The 18,434-nt window shown below is 41.8% G+C and overlaps 2 protein-coding genes across 4 annotated transcripts in view; both read left to right on the top strand.

Moving 5' to 3' along the window:
• lamb2l (laminin, beta 2-like) overlaps window positions 1-12,520 on the top strand; it is a 50,748-nt gene extending 38,228 nt beyond the window's left edge. Inside the window, exons 18-35 of the mRNA XM_035656129.1 lie at window positions 1,599-1,719; window positions 2,053-2,245; window positions 2,357-2,500; window positions 3,048-3,279; window positions 3,364-3,527; window positions 3,731-3,955; window positions 4,215-4,429; window positions 4,574-4,670; window positions 5,671-6,043; window positions 6,127-6,311; window positions 6,451-6,698; window positions 7,661-7,876; window positions 7,970-8,114; window positions 8,363-8,570; window positions 10,047-10,188; window positions 10,390-10,566; window positions 10,700-10,865; window positions 12,384-12,520. Of these exons, the coding sequence (XP_035512022.1) occupies window positions 1,599-1,719; window positions 2,053-2,245; window positions 2,357-2,500; window positions 3,048-3,279; window positions 3,364-3,527; window positions 3,731-3,955; window positions 4,215-4,429; window positions 4,574-4,670; window positions 5,671-6,043; window positions 6,127-6,311; window positions 6,451-6,698; window positions 7,661-7,876; window positions 7,970-8,114; window positions 8,363-8,570; window positions 10,047-10,188; window positions 10,390-10,566; window positions 10,700-10,865; window positions 12,384-12,520 (3,388 nt within the window). The remainder of the gene's footprint in view (window positions 1-1,598; window positions 1,720-2,052; window positions 2,246-2,356; window positions 2,501-3,047; window positions 3,280-3,363; window positions 3,528-3,730; window positions 3,956-4,214; window positions 4,430-4,573; window positions 4,671-5,670; window positions 6,044-6,126; window positions 6,312-6,450; window positions 6,699-7,660; window positions 7,877-7,969; window positions 8,115-8,362; window positions 8,571-10,046; window positions 10,189-10,389; window positions 10,567-10,699; window positions 10,866-12,383) is intronic.
• A 4,433-nt stretch (window positions 12,521-16,953) lies between these two features.
• lamb2 (laminin, beta 2 (laminin S)) overlaps window positions 16,954-18,434 on the top strand; it is a 51,790-nt gene continuing 50,309 nt past the window's right edge. For 2 of the 3 annotated variants that reach the window (XM_035656130.1, XM_035656131.1), the window contains exons 1-2: window positions 16,954-17,095; window positions 17,408-17,479. In XM_035656130.1, the coding sequence (XP_035512023.1) occupies window positions 17,449-17,479 (31 nt within the window). In that variant the 5' untranslated portion in view covers window positions 16,954-17,095; window positions 17,408-17,448. Of the gene's footprint in view, window positions 17,096-17,407; window positions 17,480-17,548; window positions 17,684-18,434 lie in introns of those variants that run through there. The other variant, XM_035656132.1, reaches the window with a different exon arrangement.

Here is an 18,434-nt window from a genome sequence, read left to right on the forward strand (position 1 = left end):
TAGCATGCTGACTTTAGCATTTAGTTTAGTTTAGAGCACTGCTTTGCCTGAGTGCTGCTTCAGAGACCAGGGCTTCCCAGGCCGTGGAGGGATTGCAAATCAGAATAACTGATCATCTAAGATTAACTGGCTAGGGTGGTGAGATTGCTTGCTCACCATCCAGAATTTGACTCTGGTTTTACATTGCTCTCAATGTACAAACACAGACTAAGCATAAACAACAGCAAAATAGACATAGACTACTATATACAGTTATACATATATATACAGAAACAAAAATAATAACACCTGTAGTCAGTAGACAATAGTGCAATGGTGCAGAGTACAAGGGAAGCTGAAATAAATATTTTACTTGCAGGTTTCTTTATGTGCATGAGGTAGGTGGATATGACAGTAGATACAGTATGCACAGCATTGATAGATGTATTTGAATGATTGTATTTTTGTTTTCAAAAAGTTCCGACAATGGATATATAATCTATAATTCATCATATTTCTTGCATCATACATTTTTGATTTTCATCTCTGAGTTCACATTTGACTGTTTTCATGTTGCCAAAGTCAACACATTAGACAGATTACTGAAGATCAGTCTAGATTAAGTGTTAATTATCCCTGTAGAGAAATCAAAGAAGCAAAAATAGGATATGGGACATAAAAACAGAGAAAGACTAATACCAAGACTGTTTAGTTTCAACCAGCTGAATAGCCTTTCAGAGTCTGAACTCATCTGGAACTAAGATGTCAGGCCCTGCCCGGATCTGGCTGTCTCAGCCTTCCGCTCTCTTCTGAGGTTGGTCCATCAGCCAAAACCAATTAGCAATGTGAGCCCAAACACAGACTCTAAAGCAGGTAGAGAGTGGATGGAGTCGCCCCTGGAGAACAGTGGTTGCTGTAGAAAGTCAGGCATAGAAGTGGGAAAATAACCTGCCACAGAAATGTCATAGTCAATGCAAACCGAGTTGAAATGTACATGTACTCTGCCTGCCTTTCATATTGTGTTTGTGTATTTGTTCAGCTTTTTCAAAATATACCCAAAGATGCATTAAATATATACATAACAATCAAACAAGCATAATTATAAAAAATCGAATTAAGTAAAAAGTAAAACATATTGATCACATAAACCATATCTAACTACATAAACTGCAATATTACAGATTATTATATTATCTTAGATTACTAAAACTGTATATGCTGTCATAACATGTTCTTTGCAAAAAGGGTTGGAATCGTCCATTTCCTCTTTGGAACTTTTCCATTTGTTTGTTTGTTGACCTTTTTCCATTATTATTGTGTTTGTGGAACAGTCATTCAGTTTTTAATAAATATACTGTAGCCACTGCTGATTGGTCAGTAATTGACAAATGTGGTCATTGCAAGCCATGTACACACAAAGCCAAGAAATCTAGGTAATGGTGAGTGGACATTGCCTCCTAGTTGTGAAGCCCATCAGTGGAAAGAAACAGGAAAAGAGAGAGGAGGAAGAGAAACAGTGAGAAAATAGAGAAGATTAGTGTCAAAGTATGTGCTATGAATTAATAAACATTAATATGTTTATTGATTGAAGCATTTTTGTATGTATTATGTTTTTCCAGATACATCCAGATGCCCAGGCCATTCTGTTTCGAACCCAGTAATCGATACGTGGTTGCAATCAGGTTCCAGCGCCATGGGGTCTTGCACCGACATCTTACAGCCTTCATTCTTATTGACTCGGTGAGCTAAGACTTGTGACCCTCATTATCTATCTCCAAATATGGTTGAACCAAGTATGTTTGAAAGGTAGCAGTATTCTTAGACTATGATTAAAAAAGCTAAAAAGCAACAACACTGAATAATGACCAACTGATTTCAGGGAAAGTGATCATACCACAAGGTTTCCCTCTAGTGGTGGGAAATTACAAATGCAAATGTTGAATTTATCTAGGCATGGACTAAGCTTTTAAATATGTTGATTCACATTTCTTTAAAGCACCTTTAAAAAAATTTAACCTAAATCAGATGAAAAAAACTTTGTCATATGTCTGGACTTTTATGTGCCTTCAATAGCTGGTTCTGATCCCCAAATACACCGAGCTTCCTGGTTTCCAAGGTAATGAGCCAGAGGCAGAGCAGCGGCGGGAGGAGATGATTCGCTACATGTGTCTGGATTCCTTTATGATGACGCCGATGCCCGCCCTAGCTGAGATGTGCTCCAAACTCATCTGCAGTATTTCTTCCATCATTCATGATGGTGCTCTGTGTAAGTACACAAAATCAACGCACAAAACGAGCACAGATTTAGAACTTTTTAAACAGCAATAACTGTCTGATGTTTTCTTTGCTGTCTTTTACCTGTATCTATTGTATCCAGCGTGTCATTGCGACCCTCAGGGCTCCCTCAGTGGTGAGTGTGATAGGGTGGGAGGTCAGTGTCACTGTAAATCCAACGTGATGGGTCGACGCTGTGACCAGTGTGCTCCAGGAACCTACGGCTTTGGAGTGAATGGCTGTGCAGGTGAGTCTGTTCTGAGTCTGTCACATGACCTTTACCTAACACCACCTGTCCCACAAGGTAAACCAAAGATAAATAAAAATGTTGTTGCTGTCACCCTTTGTTGATGTCTCAAAAGATGTAAACTGATTACATAACTCTTATTTTAATGTAGTACACACCATGTCTGCCTTCCAATAAATAGCTGAGTGGTATTATCACCTCCCACTCAGATGGGTCACTTGTCTAACTAGTACACTTGTTCAAGCTCTGTAGTGGGTAGTTGTATTATCTGAAAACCTACAGATGAGTAGGCTATTGTAAATTTAACAGGAAGCCTAATGTAAGGTATTAATGTGAGGATTAATTAAGTACATGTATATTAAGTAGCGATATCACTCATTCTGGGTAGAAGAGTACCAATGATGTTCTGGGCAGAGATGATGAAAAAGACCTTGAACACATAAAGAAAAAATCACTACATTCAATTCACCTTATGTTTTGTTCCTGATACCAGTTAGAACCAATAGAATTAGACTGAATAACCCTTTAAATACCTCCTCCCACCCAGCCTGTGACTGCCACTCAGAGGGCTCAGTGAGCCACCAGTGTGACCCAGTTACAGGCCAGTGCCAGTGCAGGCAGGGAGCCACCGGGCGCCAGTGTTCAGATTGCCAACCAGGCCAGTGGGGCTTCCCCAACTGCAGCCCCTGTCAGTGTAATGGCCACGCAGACATATGTGACCCCCGCACCGGGGTGTGTAGAGACTGCAGGGACTACACAGCAGGACACCACTGCGAACAGTAAGGATCACTCTGTGTCGGTATGTACTTAACTTCGTCCCTGGTTGTCAGACTGAGGGTTAATGTCTCCCTCATTTGTCCCAGTTGTGTGGATGGGTTCTTTGGAAACCCGGTCCTTGGTTTAGGGGAGCACTGCCGGCCCTGCCCCTGCCCCGGTAACCCCGGCTCGGATCACTTTAACGGCCACTCCTGTCAAGCCGACCTCTCCTCTAACCAGATCATCTGCAACTGCAGAGAAGGCTACACTGGTGAGCTATCACACTGCAGTAACACAGTTCTACTGATATTTATTGATAATTTTTTACTCTTCAAGATCGATTGGACACTATAGTACAAAATCATAGAGACTGGCTGATTCTGCATGAATTAAGTATTAAATACCTAACTCTCCACTGAAGTCTTGAAAGCAAGTTTTAAAGCTTACTGTCATATTCTCCCTTTTCTCCCCCAGGGCCCCGCTGTGACCAGTGTTCCCCTGGTTACTATGGCAACCCAGAACAACCCGGAGGGCAGTGCCTGCCATGCGAGTGCAGCGGCAACATTAACGCCCAGGATCCTGAGTCATGTGACATCAGGACCGGCCAATGCCTCAAGTGCCTGTACCATACCGATGGCCCGTCCTGTGCCCACTGTCAACACGGTTACTACGGCAACGCTTTGGCCCATGACTGCAGACGTGAGTGATGACAACAGATATTAGTACATTTATTTTTTTTTTTAGGTCTGAACCAGTAACAAATCTTTATGTATTATTACATATATTTTATTCCTTGTAAGTTGCCTTGAATATGAGCAACTGTACACTATGATTTACCACTAACTTGTTCCTAAGCTTTGAAGTTAAGATACATTTTTTATTATTTTCATATTTTAATGGTAATGTGTCGAACCACATGTCTACTCTCTGTACACTTAATATATGTCTCTCTTTTCAGGCTGTACCTGTGTGACTGCTGGCACACTCCAGTCCACTTGCAGTGATGGACAGTGTCACTGCGACAGGCAGACCGGAGCCTGCCGCTGCAGGGAGAACGTGGCTGGCCACAACTGTGACCAGTGTGCTCCTAACCACTGGAACTATGGTCAGGACCGAGGCTGTGAGCCCTGCCACTGCGACCCCCAACACACCATGGGAACCCACTGCAACATGGTAAGGAAGCATGGAGCCTGAAGAATGGATAATGCAACAGTGACCTCAGACAAAGAGTTTATAGGATTGTAAGATTGTGTTTATAAGATATCTCTATTTGTCTGTCTTTCTATCTTTGTCAATCTGTCTCTCTGTGTTCTATAGTTCACGGGCCAATGCCACTGTCATTCAGGCTTCGGAGGAAGACAGTGCACTGAGTGCGAGCAGTTCCACTGGGGAGACCCACGGGTGCAATGTCAAGGTAACTCCCCTTGTGACAAATAGAATATATCTCAATTGTGAACAGGAGTGGTGATACTTTACCTTACGTTACGAGTCATCATCAAATCCTTATTCCTTTAAAAGGGACAGAACACATTGGCTTCCTGTGTGTACACAGTTGTCCTTTGTCTGCATCTACACAGGCGCGTTGAGGCACAGTATTAAGTGTAGGTCACCTGCGTTTTGGCGGCACCCAGAGCCCAACACACAATCACGGTTGTGGCACACGCAAAATGAAAGAAAATAGACTTGAAACCTAAAAATGTGAGTCATTATGTGGCCTGTGCAGACAGCTGAGTTGACTGAAAAAGCAGTGTTTTCCATCAGACGCATGTGATAAGGACATCTGAAAAATCATCATATATGACATCTGATGTAATACATGCTGTGCTTATCAAACAGACAGTCTAGAGTCTCAGTTTACGTGTTTGTTTGTCTGTCAGCAGGATTACAGAAAAAAAAAGTGTAGCATTGGCCAAAGGAAAAACCCATTCATTGGAGCAGGTCTGAATCACAGGGTGGCTACACAAATTACTTTTCACCTTCCTATGGCAAAATGCACTGAATTTGCTGCGCATGCATGAACCTGTAGTCATTAAAGTAATGGTGTGCCTTGACTAAACATACAACCAAACATAATAGTCACCTCAAACATCACTTTAGAAAGACATTCTGCAGATATGTAAGAAATAAGCAACTATAGATGTGATTTCTCAGGATTAATCCTGAATTCCGGATTTTCCAACCTCCTAGTTAAAGTGAATGGTGAGCAGATTCCCATGGTGTGACTGGACTATGTTTCTGTGTTACACTGTGATTTGGTGAAAGCCTTTCTAACTGCTTCTTTAGGACACAAATGGATTATTTTCTTACAGTCTATAGACGTGTTCCAGACCAATGTTAGTGTTTTTTTCGAACGTCTTCTTCTCCTTTATCTTCCCTTCTGTCTCTTCTCTCCCCTCCTCCCTCCTCCCATTCAGAGTGTAACTGTCATCCACTGGGCTCAGAGATGGCCCAGTGTGACCGAGAAACGGGGGCTTGCGAATGCAGGGAGGGAGCGGCGGGGAAGCGCTGCGATGAATGCGCTCGCGGCTTCACCGGCATCTTCCCCACGTGTGTCCAGTGTCACCCGTGCTTCCAGCTGTGGGATGACGCGGTGTGCCAGGTTAAAAGGGACCTGGATCACATCCAGTACACCGTGCAGAAGATCCTGGAGAGCGGCGTTCCAACGGGAGACGGGGACAAGCGCTTTAAAGAGCTGGAGAAAAAGCTGAAACAGGTTCAGGATCTGATCAGCGCGGAGGACAGCGACAGGATCCACCAGCTGATTGGACAGAGCATCGATGACCTCAGGTGATGATGCCACATGTTTATTGAGGTTGGCTTGGATCATTTGTCACTATATTCTCTTAAATACGCTGCTCTCTGTGTTCCAGGGCTGAGATCGCCCTGACTGACGGGCGTCTGATGGCTGTTGCCAGAGAACTAAATACAACAGCAGAAGAAGAAGAGGCACTGAGACACACGCTGAGTGGCCTAGAGAAAGAGCTGAGGGACATCAACGCCACTGTAGCTCACAAGCAGCGCCTGCTGATTGAATACCTCACCTCAGGATTTGCAGGTAAGTGAAGTTTTTTAGATCTGTAAACGCGGCATAAGCAGACATTAATCAATACAATATGTGTGATACAAAATGACTGCGAATGAAAATGAGACTGAAAAGTCCTAAACTTTTAAAAGCTGCTCCTGTTTCCTCACAGATCAGTTTGAGAAAGTGAAGAAGAACTACCGGTTGTCACTGGAGGCTGAGAAGAAATGCAACTTGACAGTGTCCGGTCCTCTCAGTCCTGTGGGACAGTCCAAAGAAACCCGCAATCGCACTGAAGTCCTGCTGAATGACAGTAGAGACAAGTTCCTCCGTGCTGTGGCTGTTCAGAACAAAACCTTAGACGAGCTGCAGCAAAAGGCCCACAACCTAGATAAGAAAGTCCACCACCTCAGTCACAAGGTGTGTGGTGTTGGAGGTTTCATTCATTGATCCATGTGATTGTCTGCCTGAATGTGTACACTAATCATCTTGTGTTGAAAATGTTCCCTAAAAACCTAATTTATCAATTTGCATCCATTCATTCAAATATTCACTGAATCTGATACAACAAACACTACAAACACACTCTATTATTTAGTGTGACATGCTTGTGTTCAACAGTGACATCTAGTGGCCAAACGTTGTCAAAGCAGTTCAATTAATGGATTGTACGATGTATAGTCTCTCATGCCTAAAAACCCTGGTACCGATCTTCCTCTTCCTCTCGGTGGTTGAGGGGGTCAAATGAAAAAAGAAAAGTCTGACCTAATTATTTAAGCTACACAACATGAAACTGCGATGATGTTTAAGAAGGAAGTAAAGTAAATAAATGTCACTGCTTTACATACAAACATCACTCAGCTGATTTCAGGCTATCTATTGTTGATTCAGTATCATTACAGTTGCTTACAAGTCAGGAGATTTTCAGGTGGGTCTAATAACGCATATATGATCGTTACTGGTGAATCACTTGTAGTACTGCACTGTGGTGATAAAGCGCGTCTTTCTTGTTTATTAGATTAACCACTTTGAGAAGATAACAGGAAAAATCCCATTTGTCATTTTCCCTTTTCAAAGCCCACTAGATTATCGACACATTAAGTTAAATAATTAAATAATGGTATTCATTAAAAAAAGAAAAAAATGCTGTTTGACTAATCAATGATATGATTAATATGGACAAATTTTAACAGCATAAAAAATTCTACTAAGGCTAAATTTAACAAATTCTTATCTAATAGTCTGATTTGACTTTATAGAATTATGCGTGAAGTATTAAAGCCCTGGATTGCAATGGAAAAAAGATGAAAGCTTCAATCTATTTTTTATTTTCTTATTCTAATCACTTCATGTGAGTGATAACGCATCGTTGCTCCCTGCAGGTATGTGGCGGTCATAGCAATGCCAGTTCCAACGGCAGCTGCCCCAACAGCCGATGTGGTGGTGCAGGTTGCCGTGACGATCAGGGCAATCGTGTATGTGGAGGGGAAGGATGCAACGGGACAGTAAGCTCTTCTTTAGCGGCTCTGAATCTTGCCAAGAATGTCACAGACAGTCTGAAAGCTGCCAATGAGGAGCTGCAGAGTGTGGCGAGAAAGGTGCTTAAATACTATCATTTTGATTGAATATAATGCCACGACTGGAGTATAAAGTTTCTCTGTTGACTTGATGTGTTGGTTTCCTGTGTGCAGTTCCAGGATATAGCCTCTGTGACACAGGATGTAAAGAACCAGGCGATGAAAATGCTGGAGAGAGCCCAGAAGAACAAGGACAACTTTGTCAACAATAACAGGAAGCTGAAAGATTTCATTAAGAAGATCAAAGACTTTCTCACTGGTATGTTGATGTTGCTTTAATCATTGCTTTGAATGAAGCAAATTATCATTGAAGATTATGCTCCTCCCTGTATGTTAAAGCGTCCTTGAGTTAGTTTCTGTATGATGGGCTTTGCCATCACTGTGTGAAAGGGTGAACGTGGCATATAGTGTTAAAGCATTTGAGTGGTTGGAGGACTAGAAAGGTTATACAAGTACAGTCCGTTTACCATTTCTGTGTTCCTCTCCTTCATCCATTTTGCTGTCCAGAGGAGGGAGCGGATCCAGAGAGCATAGAGAAGGTGGCTCTGCAGGTTTTGTCGATCACCCTGCCGATCAACAGGACCACTCTGGACAAAATGATCATGCAGATAAAGGGCAGCTTTTCCAACCTCACAAACATCGAGGGGATTATCAACCAAACCTCGCAGCACATCAGCAAAGCCAAGGAGCTGCTCCGCAAGGCTAACGATGCCAAGTAAGAAACAAACTGAAGACCACATTTCCCATGAGCCATCTTGCTTGCTGCCAGCGGTGCCTTCCAAACAAATAAAGGGAAGCCACAAATCCACTGCTTTATGTACAGTAGGTTGTATAGGCTTCCTCCACACAGTCTCAATGTCAGAGCACACACAAGCTGGTGATCACGTGATGAACACTTCTCGTGTATGTTGAGTTAAACCCTTTTCCCTACGCTCACTGTTGTGTTTATTATAGACTGAAATGTCCATTAGAAATACTACAAAGGTTGGACTGTTATATCAGCCATTATGGTTCAGTTACCAGCCCAGATCCATGATTGTAGAAGATACTATTAATCAGGGTTCAGTCTTGATTGAATCCACATTAAAAGTACAGCTTGCACCAGGCCAACATGACACATGCGCAGACAAAATAAATTTTTCTCTCAATCGACTAACTAACTAAACTAAATCTCAGACATTCATACTGCAAAACCTGGGAAAATAAAAGCAAATGTTGCTGGTTAGCTGACCTCCACTACCAGCATTGCACATAATGACGACTCTCCAAACTCCAAAAGTGGGGGGGAGTAAATCATTTAATTATTTTGTCTATAAAATAGTGAAAAATGTCTGTCTCAATTTTTTCAAAGTCAAAAGGTAATGGCAAATGTCTTATTTGTCAGTCCAAAAACCAAAGATATTCAGTTTAATAAGGTATAAAACAGAAGCTAAAGACAGCATTTTATGCCATTTCTGCATGAAAATGTAATTTAACAATTAAAGCTGCCTTAGGTAGTAACTTTTATAAAAACAACTTTTTTGTCATATTTGTTGAAACTTTCACTATATTCTGACAGTAGTACATGAGATAGATAATCTGTGTCTGATTGAGTCTCATTTCCAGGTCCCAAAGCATCTGTATTTGAGATGGGAATGAGACTCAACAATCCACTAACCCCCAAAAGTGGGGGGAGTAAAATGCTTCAACAGATCTGTCACTAGTCTCACCAGATAGCAGCAACAAGCACAAATGCTTGTTGACGCACAGCAGCATCCAAGGATTCAAGGTTTTTTTATTACCATTTACAATGCAGTGTTGGAATTAAATGAACATATAGTGATAATTTATAGTTCCATATAGTATGTCATAAAAAAAAATACTATTTGTATGAATTGTTAAGGAAGAATGTAACAGTCTCGCAGCCTGAGGGAAGAAGCTGTCTTTAAGTCTGGTGGTATGGCAGCAGAAGCTTCTGCAGCAGGGTGAACAGGCTGTGGCTGGGTGGGTGCTGACTTTTAGTATCCTTTAGGCTCTGCAGCGCCTCACCTCACCAGTATCACTGATGCTGGGCAGCTGAGTACCAATGATCTTCTGGGTGGTTTTAATCACCCGCTGCAGTGTCCTCCTGTTCTGGGCCGTGCACATCCCATGGTACCAGTTTGCACTCATTACTGAGGAGTTCTGTCTACTTTCTGATGGCGTTTTGCAGGAGCCGAGCAGAGGGAGTGAAGGATACAGCCAATAACACCAAGCAGGCATTGGATGTGTCTGAGAAGGCCATAGAGAAAGCAAGAGCAGCCCTGAATGAGGCCCACAACAACCTGAACAGCACTAGGAATGCAACAGCTGAGGTGCAGCATGCTTGAAAGCTGTGTGTTTGTGTGATAGCTTGCTTGCCGTAATGTTTTAAAATTGCTTACTTCCACGTTCCTGGTGAGTGGACCACCTGCCTGTAGAGCACTTTATTTAAGGGCTCTTTTTCTTTCTAAATCTCACGCATCTCTCCATCTGCTCACATAATTATTAACTTTTTATCTGTCATTATCTTCAAGGTGGATGACAGGCTAAGGCAGCTGGAGGATAAGCAGATGGATGTCATGATGCGTTTAAGCAACCTCTCCATGGGAGTGGAAGCTCTGAGGAACAAGACGGAGCAGAACAGAGAAATGGCAAAGGACGCCAAAGCACTGGCTAACAACGCCACACACCTAGCATCCTCGCTGGAGCAGGTGAGCTGCAAGTTGTGTTTGTGCTTTTGGTTTGAAGAAATATGTTTTTGTTCCAAAATGTACAAAGGAAAGCAAATATTGGTGAGAATAAATAAAGTGAAAGCATAACTGACAATACTGGGTAATTTCCCAGAGCCTCAACGACACAGAGAAACGGTACCGGGAGCTGCAGATGAAGGTGGAATCTCTGGATGGGGAGACTGGAGGTCTGAACAGCATCAACCAGAAGGCCAAGGATATGAAGAAGGAGGCAGAAGACCTCCTCAACAAAGCCAGCAAGGGGCTAGAACAACTCAGGAGTGAGTACTCGAAGCTGCTCTTAGTGCTGACAGTCTGTTCATTATCTGGGCTACGTGGAGTACACTGTGGGGTCTGATGATACAGATTATTCCTGCAGTTCAGTTTAGATATGACAGAGAGGTCTCTGATCTCCTCCTGCATCACAAACCTAGATATTGTCAGACTCATACAGGGATATTAAAACCAAGCTTATGTTCTTTATCATATCCTGAACATGATTAAAACAAGGATGGGTCAAAGGGACTAGTGTGCATGTAAAGCTTTACTTACAAAAGATGTTGCCCCATTAAAATCATCTTCAGGGTTTCTTCTTATAGCTTATATATATATATACAATATATTTGTTATATCTGAACAAGTTTATTTGAAGTGTATTGGGATGTTGCTAATGCATTATAAAAACTTAATTAACACTTTTATTACACTCTACTCATAATACAAAAGGAAATGTACTTTGATTTAATATTAAATGTAACACCACTGGCTCATTGTATCATACTGGTCCATCGAAATTAAAACATATAGCACAACTCCAGTACACCAAACATTTTTGGTTATATTGCCTTCAGCAGGGTTGTGTTTGGCCCTGTTTACACCTGGCATTAATGTGTCTTGGGTGATCCAATCACAAGTGGACAGCTTTAAATACATCAGCTCACGCATGGCGTCTCGAGTGACCACTTAGGATCGGACCTTACGCCCTATATGCACATAAACACTATAGGGCTGTACCCTTCTCAGGGTAGGGTGTCCATTATTGGCCTTTTGGCTGTTCAGTAGGAATATTTCACTTCAGTAGCGCATGAAAGTTGCATGTTGTTAGAGAGACATGCTGTGGTGCACTGTGGGATTTTATAACTGAACGTTATAAGCAGGACACACACTTTTACTGTCTCTGACTGTGTGGAAATTATCGAAGAGCGAAGAAAGGCATTAATGCCAGAGAAAGTAAAAGTGTGCGTCCTATTTGCACCACAAAGTGACAACTCCAGACAACACACTTGGACAAACAGACACAGCGTTTTTTACATAACGAAATAATGTATAATGTTTGCACAATTTAGAAGATGGCCAAAATAATGAAGAATTTGTTGTTTAGCAAAGTTTATAAAGTTTCTTCTCACTCAGCAACTCTCAAAGTTGTACTGGGGCTATTACCTGTTCATCAGTTTAAACAGTGTGTTCACAAACACCTGCTGCTTATCTTGGCAGGTAACAGAGCCCAAGCACATGATTTTCATTACAGTGAAATAAACATGTGTCTCATGTGTGGTTTGAGCGGGCATTCCTTTAATGTGTCCCAGGACACATTTGTGTACACACTGCTCAAAGAATGTGGTCAACCTCCGAATTTAGAGGTGTCCACTTGTGATCGGATCACCCAAGATGCATGTTAATAGCAGGTCTAAACAGGGCTTTTATCTCTTACAAGAATCAACCTTGCTGGTATTCAGCTGTAGCGATTGCCCTGCTGTCACCCGTGTTGACATTGTTGCTGTCTGTCCCTGTGGTTGCAGAACTGGAGAAAAAGTTCAAGAGTAATGAGCAGCGGATGCAGAAGCAGCGCATGGAGCTGGATGAGCTGAAGGAAAACGCTACCGTGGTGCGGGACGAGATCCGGACACAAGTGCAGAAGTACAGTAACTGTGTGTGAGGATGTTACGGTTCTGTGTTTACTATTTGCTGCTGTAGTTTGTCACTGGGACAGAAAATCTACATCACCAAGCAAAATAAAGCGCTGCTGCGGTACCTTCATTCTGTCACTGGTATAGTTTCGAGTTTAGACCTTTTTCACAGCAGCCATTTCGACATAAAATAGTAGGGTAATCACAGATGTTACCAATGTTTAGTGTAGCAGAGCCTTTCCAAGGAGCCAGAGTGCACAATAGCAGCACCCTGACTCTGTTTGACGTGAATGGAACGGAGCCTTAATTAGTATCATTGGTAACACCTGTGTTTAACCTAGTATTTCATGTTAAAATGGCTGCTGTGAAAAAGGTCCATACCTGTCAAGTGTTGTATCACAAAAATGCCTTCCTCTGTCCATGTACTGTACCACTTTTTGACTCCCAGATATCAACACTACCCTGTACAGTGTTTATGTCTTTAAGCTATTACAACAAGTGGATGACCTGTCGAGACTATTTGTTTCATTTGATTTCGTAAATAATAAACAGAAGAAATATTATCAGAGTATGTTATCAGAAATGTGTTATTTTCACCAAAAGTGCGTTTAAGGTTTTGTTTGTTTCTGTTGTAATTTAACCACATTAGTATGGTATTTACAAAATGACACTCCTATTAAGACATATGTGGAAAAGTGTGATTTCTGAACTTAAATTTTGTGTTTTGTGATTCAATACATATGGACACAAGTACTCCTATAAGCAAAATTCATTCTGAGGTGTGATGGTGGAGACAAATAAATTTGATACAGTTTATATAAATTGATCACATTTTGTGTCCTGTTTGTGTGTGAATGTGTGCACAGTATTTACAATATTAAGTGTGTGTTGTGTATATTACACATTTGCTACAGTAGAATGTGTTCAGTTCTTTATCACAAGGGGGCACCGTACACTTGTCTCTGCTCTCTTCACCTCTGATTCAGCTGCTAGATGCTACCTCCTCTTTTCACACACACGCATTGTGACATGTTAAAGCTGGTGTAATTATTAACATTAATGGCAACTGCATTCCATTTATGTGAGCCAGTTCCAGGGTACTGGTATTGTGCATGCTCACTCACTAGCTTGTAGAACAGAGCCTTCATTAACGTTATTAGTTACAGCTGTGTATTTCCTGCTCTGACAAGTAAAAATGTGTGCTTTGAAAAAAGGCCCATTAGAAGGCTGTAACAACCCCACACTGGTATTTTACTATTTACTTTACTTATTAGACTTCTCCAGACTGTGTGGGCATGTCCAGACTGCTTGATTGGCATTTTCATGACTCTCCTGTTAATTCAAAGTAAAAAGCGGCTCTCATTAACACTTTTATATTAACAGTGGATTAAAGCGCTACTTGTATGTGAAAGATGTCACCCATAGTATAAACCATAGAGAACTAGAGACTGTCTTGCAATGTGATCACACCAGCCTCAATGCCCATCAATATGTTGACTACAGCATGACCACTCATGTCATACTGACGCGTGTGTCCAACCATCCCCATATTCGAACTCAGCTTTCATTTTGATCTCAACTACACACCTGTTGAGTTTAGTGACTGCATCTTTTGTGACCTGCACTGACATAATCTTTCCACAGACATATAAACATCTGCCAATGTACTAAAAATGGCCTCCAGGAGCACATTTTGTCAAAAAACAGAGCTAAAAGAGTCAGGTGATCAGAAACACGACTCCTTATAAATTCTATTGTTCCGTAACTGTTGGATGTGTGAAAGCAACTGTTTGCTAACAAGTTTGCCATGTAAAATTAACATATAGGGGAGCTATTGTCAGAAATGGAATATAATATTCATATGTATGTTTTTATTAATGTACAATCACCTGAAAACAATTGTTGTGTTTTTGTTACCTTGGAATGAGATGTTTTATCTATAGAAGAAGCAAGTCCTCTTCTACTTCTACTAGTTAGTTGTTGCAGGTTTAGCTACTTACAGATGGGTAGTTCAGTTGAGTGGCAGTAAATCTGAGGGGGATTCATTGGGTAGAGGAGAGGAGAAAACAGAAGTTCTGCTGCACAGATTTGTATTCATGTTTTTCCCATTGGGCACCACTGCTTTAATCTTTCACAGTATGTTGTACTTTATAAGCTTATTGTTACGTGTCATTCTGTATCCTGTTATTGTTTTGCCCGTGTGTGTCTGCTCTATGTCTTTGTGTTCTAGGTGCAGCTCACTGATCACTGATAGAGGGTACCTGTGGGCTGAGGTTATCTAAGCGGCTCCTTACTCTGCCCACACTCTCTTTCAAGTGACACAAGCCCCAGCTCTATGTTTGTTCTCTAAATTTAACTATTTTGTCTTTTTGTAAATAAATGACACTATTTTACATCTATCTGGTGTTGTTTCCCTCCTTATGTTGTGGCTTTTGAACTGGTCACAACATAATGGGGGCTCGTCCGGCAGAGAACATACGTGCATATGTGTTTAGTTCCGTCGAGTGTAGTGGTCACCATAATTATGATGTGTTTTTATGTAAAAGCTTAATCTGCAAAGTTACTATGGCTGTCAAATGTAGAGGAATATTTATATCCAAAATATACTGGAGTAAAAGTATAAGGTAACATGAAATGGAGATACTTATGTACAAGTTCCTCTAAACTGTACGTAAGGAATACTTTAGTAAATGTAGTTTGTTACTTTCCACCACTGCTTCCACTATTGCTTCCACTATTATCTTTCTTTTTTGGGGGGAGTAGGGATGTTGGGGGCATTTTGCCTTTATTAGATAGGACATATGAAGACTGACAGGAAACAGAGAAGAGAGAGAGGATGACACGCAGCAAAGGGCCACAGGTCGGATTTGAACCCATTGGTGTTGCAGCAAGGACTCAGCCTTAGGTAGATGGGGGACCAGCTCTGTCAGGTGAGCTACCAGGACACCTCACCTTTATCATTCTAATTTGTATGTCAGTGACCCCAGTGTTGCTCAGCCACACTTCAACCTGAGAGGTCAAATCACAAAAACAATTGGGTGGATGTACAGGGTTCCTATTAACCTGTAGTCTACCAGAGATTAATTCACTCTACTGCCATTCACTCCCCTCTTGGTCTTAGTATGAAGGAGCTCTGCTATTCTCTGCTGGGTTCTGGCACTGGATCCTGAGCGCTAACAAAGAGAGGCTGTCCTCCAGCCACACAGGGAATGTGTAATATGGCAGAGATTTACAGCAGGCTTTGTTCAGGAGGACACCTGTACACATCAGACAAACTGTATCGTAGAGTAAACCCAAAGAAAGAATTGATATGATCAAATGTACTTGTAAAATGTGACAGGTTGCATTTCATATATTTATTCAAAAGATTAATTAATTGATTAGAAGCTACGTGAAGGTTTCCCCCCCTGAAAATAGAGTTGACCTTTGTATCCCACTGCACGACTCTACTGTAATGGGAATGGTCCCAGACACCTGTTGGATGAGGCTGATGTTTTGAGGCTGATGTTTTGAGGTTGAGCAGTCAGCCAGGAGATCTGGGATCTGTGCGCGCTCATTGGGTGCAATCAAAGGGAATCTAATCCGTCCAGCAGGGAGCGCGCATTCCTGCTCCCAGACACAGACGGAGAGGGGCTTACAGGAAAACATGCGCTGGGTTTGTAGAGGAAAACCTGCGGAGGAATAAACTTTTTCAAATCAAAAATCCAAATTACTCGCTAAAATCTTATTTCTGGCCACTTGTAGGAGACAAAATGTTTGTGTTTATCATGCAGCATTGTTTTTTTTTTGTTTTTTTTTTACATCTTTATAAAATATATTACATGAGAAAATTGTGATGATGTACCTCATCATCACAATTTTCTCTTTTCAATTCTCTTTTCATGTAATATATTTAGATATATTCTTTAAGACATATGCCTGTAAGTCCATATAGCCATATCATAGCCTGCTTTATGTTTACTCAGTTTCATGATCACATCGTTTTTTCTGCAGGGTGCATCAGCTTTACAGGAGTTAAGTACAGGAAAATAACTTCCCCTATGTATGATAATCATTTGATGTGTACCATCTTGTCTGCAGCTAGGTTCCTCTCAGAGAACAAAATTTGCTTGAACTTGAACCTAAAAAAAACACAAAGGTTCCTTGAAGTTTTCATAACAAGCTATTTTCTGGTGGCTCCCTTTCAGCAGGTCAGTGTGGGATCCATGAAAACCAGTTGGTTGTCCATTAATAGTTGCAGCCTATTGCAGTTTTTACAAAAAAGTTAATATTGCTATGAAATTGGCATATCAGTATGACCCTTTTGGCCATTTCTATGATAGAAATCACTCAAACTTTTTTTTTTTGTAAATAGGTAATATTTTTTGTTTTTACCTCACCCCTCATCCGCCCACGCGGGGATTCGAACCGAGAACCACCCTGTTCACCCCCCGCCCCCCCCGCTCCGCTCCGAGAGTCCAGTCCGGGGTTTCCAGCTCCGAGTCGCAGGAGTTGAGGACTCTTCATCGCAGTACGCCGCTCAGCACCGCATCTGTCCGGTAACTCCGCAGCAAGTGGACCGAAGGGGAGAACAGACTCGTAAAAAGAAGCAAACATCCGAAACAGTGAGTTCAGTCTCTTTTTGGGATTCCCTAACGAACTTTTTGAGGGATAACGACACCAGAGAGGTGAACACAGTGGGCAGTTGTAAACATTTAGTCTGAAAGAAGTCCTATCAGAGAGGAGGGATGTTGTTTAATTGACCGGTGCACATTTCTGTATCGTGGACAGTGACAGTGAATTAAAAAAAATCTCAAGTGTCCCCGACCCATGTCCCCGACCTCCAAATAAAAGACAAACTTTGCAACATTTCCATTAACTCTCGGTGCTTGGTTCATGTCTTTGCTGTTTATCACGCTGTTCTCTTTACGCCACAGGTCGCGTGCAGCAGCCTCGCGGGTTTGATGTGCGCGCGGAGATGCAAGCCTCGCTGCTAATGCTCGTCTGCGGTAAGTAGACTGTAAAAGTCAACCCGTGTTTTCTGCTCCATAACAAATCCTCAGAAGTGACTCAGTGAGCGGGTGTGAAGGCGGGCTCCGGGTCGCAGGGCTTTCTTTGATTAGTCTCTGGAAAATATGGAGCTTATGTGTTCATGTGAACTCTATGGATGCTGAAGGCTTATTTCACTTGAAACGAGCAAAAAGGTCACAGAGGTGAGGGATTTTCTTGGTTTCACGAGTCCGACACTTGATCCAGAGGGTCTCTGCTAAGTGAGAATGCTTTGAATTGTTTTTATTTTTTATCTCAGCTCACTGGTTGAATGTGTACTTGTTTTCAAGGTAAAAACTGTTTTAATACATGATAAAAGGCTACTTTAGGCTTTAAGAGGAGGATGCAGTTGCAGTGAAATAATATATTTACCTTCATTACCTCAGCAAATCATCACTGAATTCGCCATTTGTTTTTCCCATACAAAACTGCACTTACATTTGCATGTATTTAACTCCTACATAGTGAAGAAAGTGGCAAATTTTCAAGTCAAAGCTGAGGCCGAAAGAACATTCATAAAATATATTTACTGAACTAAGCTCTTCATTAGTCACATTAACTTCCAGAGCAGTAACATGTTCTCTGTCAACATACAGTAGCCTGCAGACACCAGTTTAACACAGTGCAGAAAAGTGTCGGCCCGCATCTCTGCACAGAGATAAGATAGCTGGAGTTTCTTTTTTAGGGCCCCTGGTGCCCTCCGGGTCTCTGGGGTTGTGACTGTCTCTCTCTGTCTGTCAGTCTCTCTCTGTGGGTGGTGTCACTCTGTTTATGGTCCTCTTAAAACAGCCCAGCTGAATCCGCAAATAGAGACACCCACTCCACACCCACATCTCCAGCACTGCTCGAGACCCTTAAGGATGCGAGTGTGTCCAGTGCAATGTATCTGTATCTGTTTGTGTATGTGTGTGTGTG

The sequence above is a fragment of the Morone saxatilis genome, unplaced genomic scaffold (genome assembly GCF_004916995.1).
Source record: "Morone saxatilis isolate NCDOM2014 unplaced genomic scaffold, NCSU_SB_2.0 Contig15, whole genome shotgun sequence".
Taxonomy (NCBI): domain Eukaryota; kingdom Metazoa; phylum Chordata; class Actinopteri; family Moronidae; genus Morone; species Morone saxatilis.